Genomic DNA, 12,995 nt, shown 5'->3' with positions numbered 1-12,995 from the left:
CCGGTGGTCTCAGGCAGGTTCCCGAACGGCCCTAGTTTGCCCCGCTGTGAGAGGAGTATGTTGGTCCGTGTTCCGTAAACGCCCTAGTTACAGTGTCACAGCCCGGCCGCGTCGGCATCGCCCGGGAGCGCGTCAGAAACACACGATCTCAGGCTCCACCTCAGCCTCACAAGTTTTCCAGATAATTCTCATGTCTTACCCTGTGAGGGGCACCGCTCCCAGAGGCTTCCTCCCTTCAAGTCCGACCACTTAGTGAACTTCAAGGTACATGTTCTTTATTGTGAGCCAGAAACATGTGCATGCGATTATCATCTTGAGTCTCTGCGTGCTTTTCCGTGACCGATGAGCATGTGAACTGGAGGGCAGGGACTGTGATTTATTTCACTTACAGTCCTAGAGCTTTGCACACTGAAGGAGCTAGCACCAACAAGGAGCAAAATTAAGTTTAGGTTTTTTAAAAAATGTTGTTTTAGTGACTCAGCATATCAATAAAGATTTATCAAGTTCTTAATATGTACAAAACACACCATGCTAAAGCATAGAGATAGCTAAGTCTGGGCCCTTGCCCTGCTGTTACTGTATTACAGCCTGGATGGAAAGAGAAGTTCCCAGGCATGAACACTGAAACCAAAGATTTATGTAATTGAATTAGTTTAAGAGATGGCAACAAATACTAGTAGCTACTGGTTAATTGCCAAATTAAATGTTATAAATGCTGTAGGGTACGCAAGCCTAGCAGTTTTTTTAAGAGAAGCAGTTATTGATCTGAGGTATTAAAAAAAGCGTAAGATTTGGAGGGATCGGGTGGGTGAGGAAAAACAAGAGATGCTGTGTGAGTGTTTACTATGCTCTGGTCACTTCCTGGGTCGGACCTGACAGGAACGGTCCTAGACCTGCTCTAACGGCCCTTTCTAGGACTCAGATCCTCGCAGCCTGTCGTGGAGGCAGGCGGCCGTAGCCGTGACTTCCTGAAACACTTCCGAGGTGTTTCTCCCATTGTGTTCCTTCATTGTCCTGCTGGCATTATGTGTAGTTCTCTGACTTTGGAGGAAGTACATTTGGGGACAGAAATTGAAATCTGACACATTTGTCTTTTGAAGTAGGAGGTTCTGGTTCTGGAACGATGAGATTATTTCTCTGGCCCAGATATGAATTCAGCATCTTTTTCTTTTCCTTTTCTTCCTCTTTTTCTCCTTTAGTAGTATAAGTCTGGTCTGTTTCCCAGAATTTATCTGGTTAGTTTGATAACTGATTAGTATAATATTGGTGACAGACTCTTAGAATTACAAATTCTGTCCAAGATCATATGTATTTTATTCAATTAATAAATAAATGTCACCAAAAATAAATAGGAGCTTACCATTTTATTGCAGAATTGGGAATTATGTGCCTAATAAAAATAATGACAAATATAAACAAGTATCAGATGAGAGTCATAGGCAGTAAATGCTTATTATAGGGGTTAAGAAATCTCTGAATTTCTTTTCTCCAGTTTTAAATACTTTGTAAATATGTTTGAAAAAATATTTAAGATGATGATCTTTGTTAAATATTTGCTAATCCCAGTTAAGGGTGAGAAATGTTTCAGAAAAAAACTTTTCCTAAATGAATTATTATGTGGGTTGGTGAAAATAGACTACTTAAATGAGCCAATAAGTGGACTTTTTAAAAGAAACAATAACAAGGAGTTTTCTGTTTGGAATCTTGGCCATCTTCGTGTATTGCAGGTACCCTTCCCACACAAGCCAAACAAGTGTGCAGACCCAGGGACCGCAGGGTCGCCCGGCCCAGGCCTGCCCGGGCTCCTCCCGAGCTGCTGGGAGGCTCTTCACGGAAGACTCTCGATCCCGGGCTGGGCCCCTGCTCTCTGCCTGAGGCGGGCTGGGTCTCTGGTTCATTTTCCTGCGCTGAGCCTGGGAACCAGAGGAAAACCATTCATGATGACCTCCTTGAAACACAGAGGGATCTTGGCAGGGAGGCCTGGGATGTAGACAGCACAGCAATGATGGCGAAGAAGAAAAAGAAGAAACCAAAGCAAAAGAGATATTCTCAACCCCGGGTTGGGGGGCCTTGGGATGATGACAGTGCAAAAGAGGCTCACGGTCATCCCTCTGCAGCTGACCCACAGAAACCGGGTGTTCTCCCCAGCCAGTCTGCCACTGTGGGCGTGAAATACGGCCTGGCATCCAGAGAAAGCCCGAGAAAGGATTGTGGGATCGACTCCAGGACAGCCACACTGGCCGCGGAGAGCGTTGTCTCGGAATGCCCCCGTGTTCCTTCGTGTCCTTCAGAAGAACCCCCTAAAGCCGCAGTGAGTTCTCAGCTCAAGCTGAGCACAGAGGCAGAGGTCAAAGGTAACAAGTCAGAACCACAGAGCCAAGACAGGGACTCTCTGCAGCAAGGTGAGTGCAGACCACAGACTGCTCCCCCCCTGGCGAGCCCTGGGGGTGAAGGCCAGGCGGTAGGCCCTCTCAGACTAAAAGGGCCCCTGACGGAAGTTTCTGCCCGCAAAACAGAAGTTCCTTTGGAGGTCAGAGCCCAGGAGGACCAAGAGGCTATGGGGCGAGTTTTAAAACCCCCAGCAGCCAAAGAATTGCCTAATCCGACATGCACTTTGACAGCCAGTAACCCGTTAGAAAGCAGCCTGAAAGAAGGGAATGATGAAAGGACAATGGCCACGCTGCAGACGGACAAACGGAAAGAGTTCTCTGAAGCAGCTGAGGGTGTGAAAGAACTTAACAAGGAAGCTTTTCCCACGCAAGGACCAGAGATGAGCATCTTAGCTTCTGAGCAGCTGCCACAGGGCAGGAGTCAGGTTCCTGGGCCCGGGAGTGAACCCCTTAAGAGAACAGCAGGTGATGGCAAAAGCAGGAAGGGAAGGGGGAGTTCTGGGAAAGTGAGAGCGAGTTCTGGGAAGGCAAAAGCAAGGGCTGAGCTGCCGGTCCTTCCAGACAGCCAGGAGGACGGCAGATCTGCCCTTGGGCCAAGTGATCCAGCCCCGAAGACGGAAGGGACGATTGCTGGGGGCTCGAGGGAGGAGCTGAGGCTGCATTCTTCCAGGCAGCCGGGGACCACGGCTGCTCTCCCTGAGGCGGTGGTCAAGGGGGCTCCTAAGGAGACGGACCCTGAGGCAGTGGTCAAGGGGGCTCCTAAGGAGACGGACCCAGTGGTCAAGGGGGGGCCTAAGGAGACGGACCGTGAGGCCGTGGTCAAGGGGGCTCCTAAGGAGACGGACCGTGAGGCCGTGGTCAAGGGGGCTCCTAAGGAGACGGACCGTGAGGCCGTGGTCAAGGGGGCTCCTAAGGAGACGGACCGTGAGGCAGTGGTCAAGGGGGCTCCTAAGGAGACGGACCCTAAGGCAGTGGTCAAGGGGGCTCCTAAGGAGACGGACCGTGAGGCCGTGGTCAAGGGGGGGCCTAAGGAGACGGACCGTGAGGCGGTGGTCAAGGGGGGGCCTAAGGAGACGGACCCTAAGGCAGTGGTCAAGGGGGGGCCTAAGGAGACGGACCGTGAGGCCGTGGTCACGGGGGCTCCTAAGGAGACGGACCGTGAGGCGGTGGTCAAGGGGGCTCCTAAGGAGACGGACCGTGAGGCAGTGGTCACGGGGGCTCCTAAGGAGACGGACCGTGAGGCGGTGGTCAAGGGGGCTCCTAAGGAGACGGACCGTGAGGCAAGCACCTTGCAGATGTCGATTCCTTTGGAAACTAGGTCAGGCACGACTCCGCCTTCCGGCGCTGCAGCAGACAGAGGAGCTGTGGCCATCGATCTGGGTGTCAGTAACCAGAGCAGAGAAGGAAAGTGTCCGTGGATGGGTCGCGAGGCAGCTCCCAGGGTTTCTGAAAGGCCTAAAAAAAGAAGCAGTGAAGGCAAAAACAAAAAGTTTAAAAGTAATTATTCTGCACAGCTTGCTAGTGGGGAGAGCAAGGAGGAAGCCCTCAGCCCACCTCTCCCAGGGAGGGATGGAGGTGCTGGCGGCACTGCCCATCAGCACCAGGATTCAGGACTCGCTCTCCCCATGAGTCACGAGCCTCTGTGCTCACAGACAGCGAAGGCACCCACCGTGGAGGGAGTTGACCGAAAGGGTGGAAATACCGAGGTTAATTCTCTTGAGCTCGGGGCTCTTGGTGGGAACAAAACAAACACAGTCAAGGATTCTGCTGTCACTGAAGCAGCTACCAAGGTGACAGCTGGGAGCTGCCAAGACCAAAGCCAGGGGGCAGGGCTCGTTCCTTCAGTCCTGCCTGCGGAGCAGAAGGCAGAGGCCGCCCAGGGGCACCCTGCAGGGAGGGACAGCCCAGATAAAAGGAGTGACAATGGGAAAAGCAAAGAGAATAAGACAGATGCAACAAAAAGACATGTTCCCAGGGAAGCCATAGGAAACCACAGAATGGAAGGAATGGGCCACGTGGATGAAAACAGAAATATTACATTTACCTGCCCCCGAACGCCATCAGAGGGCATGAGCAGGTCAGCCCCTCCCAAGGCTCTGGATTCAGCAGCCTGTGAGGAACTGCCCACCCCTAGTCCTCCATTAGGAAAGGCAGGTGAGTCCTCTACAGGCACCTTGGCAGAAAGTAGGCAAGGGACAGCTCTGGCCCCGGCCTCCGAATTAGTGGTGGGTCATTGCAGCAAAGATGGGGTCCCAGAGCAGGCAAGAGCCGCGGCCTCCTCCGCTGCCCTGCCCTTCACAAGCGCAGCAGCCGCAGAAGCAGGGACGCGCCCTGGGGACAGCTGTCTTGAGAATAGAGGTGAGCTTGCTGATCCCGTGGAAAACGGAGCAGGGAGAGACGGAGGGCATGTGGGGGGAGAATCCGAGTCAGTGCCCAGGGGGGCAGCTAAGCATCCAGGAGAGAAAATCACAGAACCAGCCAAGGGCCACCGTCCTGCGGTGCCCACAGGAGCCCAGGGCCCGCCGCGCGAGCTCGGAGGCCTCGGGGTGCGTGCCGGTGGGAGTCCCGTTCCAGCGTCTCCAGTGAACACAGAGAGAGAGGCTGAGGAGGGTTCTGCTTCCGGTCATACTCCCGACTTCCCGGGAGACAAAGCACAAAAGCCCCTCTTCTGCGAGGGCCAAAGTGCTGAAGGCAGAGGGCCCAGGGGCCCTACTGGATTGAATGAGGAGATGGATGTGACTCTTGTGACTCCAACAAGTGGAAAGGGTACGTCGGAAGGAATTAGCCTGGCTTCGGAGGTCACAGCATCAGCAGATGCTTCCTTGCCGGCACCAGAACGCCAGTCACGGTGCGTAGACGGCCAGGCGGGAGCCGCCCCCGCGAGTGCGGTGGGTCAGGCCGAAGTGACTGCTTGCCGGGGCCTCCAGCTCCCAGAACCCAAAGAGAAGGCCTCGGAGGCACCTGAGGACATGGCAGCACAGGCCGAACCGGAGGCTCTGGGTGACGGGAAGAAGGAAGAAGAGAGAGTGGCAGAGCCGCTGAAAGGCTACATGAGACCCACCAAGTCCCGAGGACTTCCTCCACTTTCGCCAAAGGCTCCGGTCCAGGAGCGAGGGAGACCCAAGCCGGCCACGTCCCGCGGTAGGAACCTGCCGGGCTGTGTGTGCTGTGGCTTTTGAGTCCGCATCCGAGAGGCAAAGAGCTTGTGCTTTGGTTCCATCCAGACTTTAATTCTCCTTGTTCATCATTGACTTGTTGGCATGAAAAACGTATAACTTCTAACTCTGTGTTTCCCGCAGCTAAGGCATGTCTTGTGTCCAGCTTAAGGAGGCTGGTGACTTCGTTGCATGCCTTTCTACCCAGCAAGGAACCCTGAGGGTTAGGTGGAGCTGAATTTCAAACAGTGAATTGCTTAGCAGAGGCTGTCACTATCCACTGTCCTTCATGTTTTGTTTGAAGTGTGCCTTGTGTGTGAAGGCTCCAGCCACAGTTAATCGTCATTTGGTGTGAGGAGGAGAAAGCAGGTACATCTACTGCGTGCATGGGGTCTTATTTGTTAGTATGTACAGGAGTGGGCAAAAGTAGATTTGCAGTTGTGCGTATGTAAAACAGTTTATTCTTATAATTTTACTTGTTAATTATTGTTACTGCATGATTATTGCATGGTATTAACTCTACGCCGACTCGTGCCCACCCCGGAGTGTCCCTGCGCTGGTCGGACGGACCGTCCAGGCTGCTTTCGGATGGAGTGGAACGGCTGCCAGCTCCGGGAGAGGTCGGGGCGGGGCCATCACTCACAGTTCGCTGCTGCCAGCCGTTGGCCCCCAGCTGCCTGTGGGGTAGAGCTTTGGGCATAGACCGTGTCCATCAAACAGTCGACATCCACGGGCAAGTCTGTGAAACCTGGCCATGTGGGATTCCTCATAATTTTGTCACTTTGGGCTCTAATCAATCAAGTAATTCACATGAGATTAAGAAAGATGTTATCCCCCCCCCCCCCCCCCCGCCAACACACACACCCTGGAAAAGTATCCATCTAACCCTGACTTCCCCGAGCCTAACCTCCAAAGAATGGTTCCTGGCCTTGGAGGTTTCACAGCCCCAGATGATGCTGTTTCTCAGCCGCTGTCCCCAGCGCGCACGATGCAGCTGCTGACTCCAGAGATGGAGAGGGCGCATTGGCCTTCTCAGCCAGTTCAGCGCGCGGGGGGTGGGGGGCATGCTGTGGGCTTGTTCGGGGGAAGCGTGTGCTGTGTGCTGTGCATGCAGTTGTTCCCCGCAGGGGGCGCTGCTGTGCAAGTGCAGGATGCTGGAGGTGGTTCTTTGCATAAGATCTCATCTTCTCTGTTTATCTTCTGTTCGCTCTCTTGTTGCCAATGCAGGAAATGAAGTCGAATGCAGGGAGCTTTCCAGCGCTGGTTAAGGTTCCCAGGGCTCTGTCCAGGGCTTCCATTTAGTTTATAGATTGCGGCTTTTTCGGCAGGATGCAGAGGGTACGGAAATTTTCTGAAGCCTGGCCATCTCTTTTTGTTCAGTATCTTCTAAGAAATGTAGAAAGAGGGTTTGTCTGGTTTGGAAGGAAGCAGATGCTGTAGAGCTGTGGGCCTGCCTCGGCCAGGCCAGGCTCCGAGACTGTGTGAGGACTGGCCTCGCCGAGGGGCTGCAGAGAGGGTGATGGGTTTTGGACAAAATGTGTTGTTTCTTCTCTGAATTCTAGAATACCTGTTCCCTAATGTGGACGTCATCTATGCACTTTAATAGTTGAACACTCTGTACTCGTTTGGAACAGGCAGACAGTCACATGATACCAAGGGGGGGACACAGTAAGATGGAAGTCTCCCTCCCCAGGGGCCCGATCCCATCGGAGCACAGCCGTGAGAAGGCTCCCTGTGGGCTGTGTGGTGACGGTGATGGACCCCGTGCGTGCTGCTGCTCCCCAGAAGCCGCCCTGGGCCCAGGAGAGCTGAGAGCTGGGGCCCGTGCACGTTGTGCTGGGAGCGGCGCCGTCTCCGTTCTTCTCTCGCTTCCTCCTTTTTCTTCCTTTGCTGGAGCCATCAGCGGTCTCCGTCAGCGGGGAATGTCAGTTTCTGGTGGGAAATGTCTTGGTGTGAAACTTCATAAATCCCAAATCCTGACAGTTTCAGGGCCTTGGACACAAACAAGCTGTGCAGCATATGAAAAACCATGGGTTGTTTAGGGCTTGCTGCACTTACAGCTGGAGAAGTGCCGTTTGTGAAGTTCCTGTGCCTTATTGCTTCCTTCCCACTTACTCTCACTCTGTGGCTTTTCTCATCTTCCCGGCTGAATAGTACTGAGATTTCCTGAGAATTCTATGTATACACAACTAAAGAGAAACTTACTATATGCTCAGCACTGTCTCACATTGTTCTCGCCCTTCAACACTTCTCTTCACCTTACTGCAACGAGAGCATCTGATAGTCTTTGAAAGGAGAGCAGCGCATGACAGCTGTTCCGCTTTAAAGGAGATTCTTCCCTTGCACCCCCCCCACACACACACTTTTACCCTTTCGCCCTCTGGCTGAAAGGCCTTGGAGGATTCGGAAAACCAGTGACAAACACCTGAGCATCTGGTCTGGGCTGCTGCCGAGACACTGCCTTCCTCAGGAGGCCAGAGGCCTGCTTTCTGGGCCCGGTGAGCCGAGCTAACGCCGACCGGAGGACTGTGATGGGTGACAGGGTGTTTCCACAAATCGCTTACTTTAGATGGGTGATGTGGGCTGGGCCACTGGTGTGGCCTCCGTTTTTGTGGGTCCCGATGTGAATTGCTCCAGTTTTTTTCACTTGTCTGTTTGCATTCCAACTTTGGAAAGTGAATCAGGGAGAATCATGATTCTCATGTACTAAGAAATGTTTCTAAAATTTAGTTGAATGTGGTTTTAAAGTGTTTTTGCGGGTAAGTAAAGAGATAGCAGTTTTACAGCCTTCAGCTTTTACGAGTGTCACGATCATTGTGACCAGTAGAATTACTGACTTGTATTGTCATGATGATTTATAGAACTTGTCTCCTGAGACAGTACCAGGGAACAGGGTCCATCTGGAAAGGAGCTTTGTTGCCTTAGTAACGGATAAGGAATGCAGGGCAGCCAGTTGTGGAGCACAGCAAACCCAAAGCCTGGACCCATCTGCCAGAGCCTCCGCCGAGGTCGGCCCTGGGGCGGAGCCAGCTCCCACGAGCTTGGCATGTCTGTCCTCTGGGGTCTGACAAAGAGCCGGAGACCACCTTGACCAGATGCCTGGGAGGGAATTCCTGCACTTTCCTCATCTTTAGCCCAAGGGACATTTCAGATCAGCACCTGCCTAGGCGAGTGGAGTGGTGGGAAGATGAGGTCACGTGGTTCGGCATCAGTGCAGAAGGAATTCACCCGTCGGCCACGGGAGCCTGCGCAGTGTGTGCCAAGCGCTGGGCTGGACCGCGAATGGCAGCGTGGACAGGTGACTCCCGCCCTTAGGCGCTCCCAGGAAAGGCACATAGAATCCCGAGGAAGGGCAGGGCAAGGGAAGTGTTGCCAAAGCAGGAAGGAGCCATTTTGGGGGTGGGGTTGTTAAACGAACAGAACTTCCAGGGCAGAAAGCTCTTCTGAAAGAAAGGATTTATTGAGCCAAAAGCTAGCCAGAGAGGACCGGGCCCTGGGGCACGAGCCTAAGCCAGCAGCAGCCGTCGAGGTGGACCAGAAGCGGGTGGGGCAGGGTGGAGCAGGGGCAGGGCGGGCAGCGTGCCCGCAGGCCTGGGGCTGACAGGCCCTTCCATGCATTGTGTTGGGGGGGGGGGGGTGCTCTGAAAGAACGTCCATGGGCCATAGATGAAGGGTGGCAAAGGCGGAGCGGGCCCAGTTCTTGGAGAGCGCTCCGTCTGCACTGGCTCTGATTGGGTGCAGGTCGTAGTCCTGACAGTCACGCGTGTGCGGTGTGCAGTGCGCAAGGCTCCTGAATGCCTGGAGGCGGCCTCTAACCTCCAACGTGCGTCAGGATGGCAGGCAGTCGTGTTAGTTGTCCCCAGCCATTCACTGGCTCAGTGCTCCGTCTGTGATTTAATTCAGAACATCTCAGAATGTTTCTCTGTCAGAGTCTAGGAGGCTTCACCAGGAGATGACGTTGAAGTGAGTTGTGAGTGAGGAGGAGTGAAGCACAGGGCGCGGGTGCTAGTGGCAGCGAGTCTAGAATCCAAGTCTTCTGGGTCATAAGCACCTTCCTCTTCACCCGGGCACGCTCAGCCTTGCTAGACGGACGGAAGTCCTCACCCACAGCCTGACGCATGGCGGTGGCTGGGACGTGAGCGTTTGGCGGCAGCGTGCCCTGCGTGCCCGTGCCTCCCTGGCTGCGATGACGTCCGCAGCTCTGCGCTGGACTGGAGCACCGGAGAGCCAGCAGGTGCCAGTTCGTCTGTGCTGGGCCCCGGTGTTGGCCATCCAGGTCGCTTTCGCCGCATTTGGAGAGGAACAGACCCCTTGGTCCTTTTTCTTTTTAAGACCAAGTTCATTAGAAAGTCATCGAGGTCGAGGTGGAAGGGTGAGCGAGGAGAGGCGGGCGCAGGTGAAACACAGGCCTTGGGTGCAGGAGCAGGAGAGCGGCCAGAAGCAGCCCGGCCCGACCCTCACTCTCGCTCCGGGCGGCCGCCTCCTCGGTGTGTGGCAGAAGGAGCAGCCGCGTCAGACCGTCGGTCCCTCGGCCTCCCCTCTGCACCAGCCTCTGGGTCCACGTTTTCTTTTCGAATTGGATTGGATTATTGGGGTGACATTGGTGAATAAAATCCCACAGGCTTCGGGGTGCCGTTCTGTACGGCATCCTCCGTGTGCTGCATTGTGTTCACACCCCGGGATTTGACGTTTGCTAAGGGAAGCAGGGGGACCTGCTTACTCGGAAGCAGCCTGCAGGAGCCCACAGGCAGGGGTGCAAAGACGTGACTTAGCACACACGTGACTTCTTTTGAGAATGGAAGAGTGGCCGAAAATTGCTAAGGAGTAAGTCACTCCCCCCGCCTTCCTCATTCTCTGCATAATTAACACAAAACCAGCCCGAGGCGGATTGGCTCAGTGGAGAGGGCACCGCAGGCTGGGGAGGTTTGCAGGGGCAGGATTGCAGTCCCGCAGCGCCGGCATTCTCTTTTGGGTCCCGGTGGGAGGGTTTGGGTAGGCCGTCAGGCTTTTTCTTCGCCTGCGCTCCTCCCCGCCCCCTCGGAATATGGCAGCCAACTCGGATCACCATTTTCTTCAGACCGGCTGCTCCACCCCGGGCCAGCCTCTGCCAGCAGGTGGCACCTCGCAGGGGAGGGCAGGGAGCTGGGCGCTGGAGCCCGAGTGAAAACCACACTGTGGTCCCTGGGATGTGGGCCTTTGACGGAGATGGGGCAGTGAGCAATGTGAGACCGGAAGGCACCTTAAAGGTGCCCTCACTTCATGGAGGAAGAGACTGAGACGAGGAGCCGTTGTATGACCTGCTCTGAGTCAGAACTGTTACGTGGCACAGAGATCTTAAAACGTGGTCTTCTGACTCCAAGCCAAATTATTTCCCCCACAAACCAAAGATGGAAAGTGTCAGTAAATTGAGTGAGTGAGAGAGAGAGTGCGTGTGCGTGTGTGTTGGGGGAGTGACCGTGGAGACGGTGAGTTTGTGGACGCACGCCTGCTTTCTCTAAGGGATTTTCCCAAGCTTTGCCTCTGGCATGTCTGGACTGCATTGCAGCGACACCCTCCTCACCAGACTGCGTCCCTTTCCTCGCACATTGTACATAATCCTGTTATCCAGCTAAAGTAGGTGTTTACAAAGAGGAGAGGGCCCAAGTGGACTCTGACCGCCTCTGTCCCGGATGCTGTCTGTACCCAGGGCTCCTCTCGCCCCCATCACCAATGAGCATCCGAGCTGCTGGCCCCGCCTTCGCCTCCTGGTGCACCGCGCTTCCTGTGCCTGAGCCAAGGTGCTGTGGAGAGCGAGGTGACGGACCTGGGTTCTCCGACAGGTCTCGCTACTAAACTGCTGAGGTCAAGAGGCAGGAGGGCATGGAGGAGCTCAGGTTCAATGGAGTTTCGTGTTCTCCTCGCGTCGCAGCACTGCCCTGTGTGGGTGCCGGCGCCGTGAGGGCCTGCAGGGTTGGCCCTGCACTGCGGGGACTTGGGTAAAGTGGCGAGTGGCCTGAGCCGCAGAGAAGGTAGGTGCTCGGAACAGAGGCTCCAGGGAGGGAAATCGTTCTGAGTGGCCTTGGTGATCTCTGAAGACCTGGGAGGAGTGATTTAACCTGGCCTTGTTTTCTGGAAGCGCTATTAAAAACTCAGTGAAATCATTGCAGCTCATTTCAGATGGCTTTTAAAAAACCAAGCCAACTTTTCCTCTTCTTGGGAAAAGACATCGAATGTATTCTTTTATTTTATTTTAATTTTATTTTATTTTATTGATTTTTTACAGAGAGGAAGAGAGAGGGATAGAGAGTTAGAAACATCGATGAGAGAGAAACATCGATCAGCTGCCTCCTGCACACCCCCTACTGGGGATGTGCCCGCAACCAAGGCACATGCCCTTGACCGGAATCGAACCTGGGACCCTTCAGTCCGCAGGCCGACGCTCTATCCACTGAGCCACACCGGTTTCAGCTCGAATGTATTCTTGATGAATCTTTCGCAGCTCCTATTCCAGTACAAGATGGAGACTCGAAGGCAAGACCACTTTGTTCAAGGTGGATGATGCTCTGTCCTTTAGTGGAACCCCTGCCCACTGAGAATTGTCTTTTGTGGATCCCTCCGTCCTGCATGTACCATTTATAAGCTCAAAGGCCAGGGCAGCAAAGCACCACGCTGCGTTCAAGAGGGCACTGGCTCTGAGGGGCGGGCAAACCCCAGCCACCGACGGCCAGGGCTCCTACCTTTCGGAGGTCGGAGGAGGCTGAACTGCCCACCGAGTTCACCTCGCAGCGGAATGCTCGTGGGCTGGAAGGAGCAGGCGGTGCTGAGGGTGGAGACCAGCTTGTCCAAGGAACCCAGGGGAGCAGGGGCCGGGGTGAAAAGTGAGGGGTCTGTTGTCACATGAGCGTCTTGTAACTGGATCCGTCCCCGAAGCCCTGAGATGGCGGCGCCTTCCCGCGGACCCCGTGGACGCTCTCCCTGGGCCTGGGGACTCCGTTCCCATCTGTGTTCAAGTGAGGTTGGTAGGTTGCTATGACAGCAAACCCACGCTTCCTCTGAGAAAGAAATGCCTCCAATTTTCATATGACATTCGGGGGATTAAGTGAAATTTTGAGCGATTTTGTGGAATCAGTGTTCTTTAAGGGTTATGGCTGGGGTTGGCAGCTGAGTCTGGCTTATTTTTAAAACAGTTTTCTGAGTGGGTGCCGGGTCAGCTAAGGGAGTGTGTGGTCACGCGGATCCATAGCAGTGAGAGCGGAGTGACCTGCCCTCAGCACCCATGGCCCCGGGCGTTAGAGTGCAGCGCTGACCGAGTGCTGTCTGCAGAAATCACGTGTTCGTCTCACCGGGGCATGTGAACATGCAGAAGTGGCACAGTTCGTCCTTGCTCTCTCCCTTCCACTCCCTCTTTCCTCCTCTCTGTAAAGCTCGTAACTGGTTTAGCGCCCACCACGTGCGTCGTGAGGAGCGGGGG

General features: G+C 54.5%; 1 protein-coding gene across 16 annotated transcripts in view; it reads left to right on the top strand.

Annotated features, from left to right (window-relative positions):
- The window catches only part of MAP4 (microtubule associated protein 4), a 111,670-nt gene that overhangs the window by 76,271 nt on the left and 22,404 nt on the right, over positions 1–12,995 (top strand). For 4 of the 16 annotated variants that reach the window (XM_054729575.1, XM_054729577.1, XM_054729576.1 and 1 more), the window contains exon 9: positions 1,728–2,855. The exons of the other annotated variants lie outside the window; for them this stretch is intronic. In XM_054729575.1, the coding sequence (XP_054585550.1) occupies positions 1,728–2,855 (1,128 nt within the window). The remainder of the gene's footprint in view (positions 1–1,727; positions 2,856–12,995) is intronic. 16 annotated transcript variants of the gene reach the window in all.

This window comes from Eptesicus fuscus, chromosome 18, assembly GCF_027574615.1.
Source record: "Eptesicus fuscus isolate TK198812 chromosome 18, DD_ASM_mEF_20220401, whole genome shotgun sequence".
In the NCBI taxonomy this organism is placed as follows: domain Eukaryota; kingdom Metazoa; phylum Chordata; class Mammalia; order Chiroptera; family Vespertilionidae; genus Eptesicus; species Eptesicus fuscus.
The sequence above is the reverse complement of the archived record's forward strand: the minus strand, read 5'-3'. Positions and strand labels throughout refer to the sequence as shown.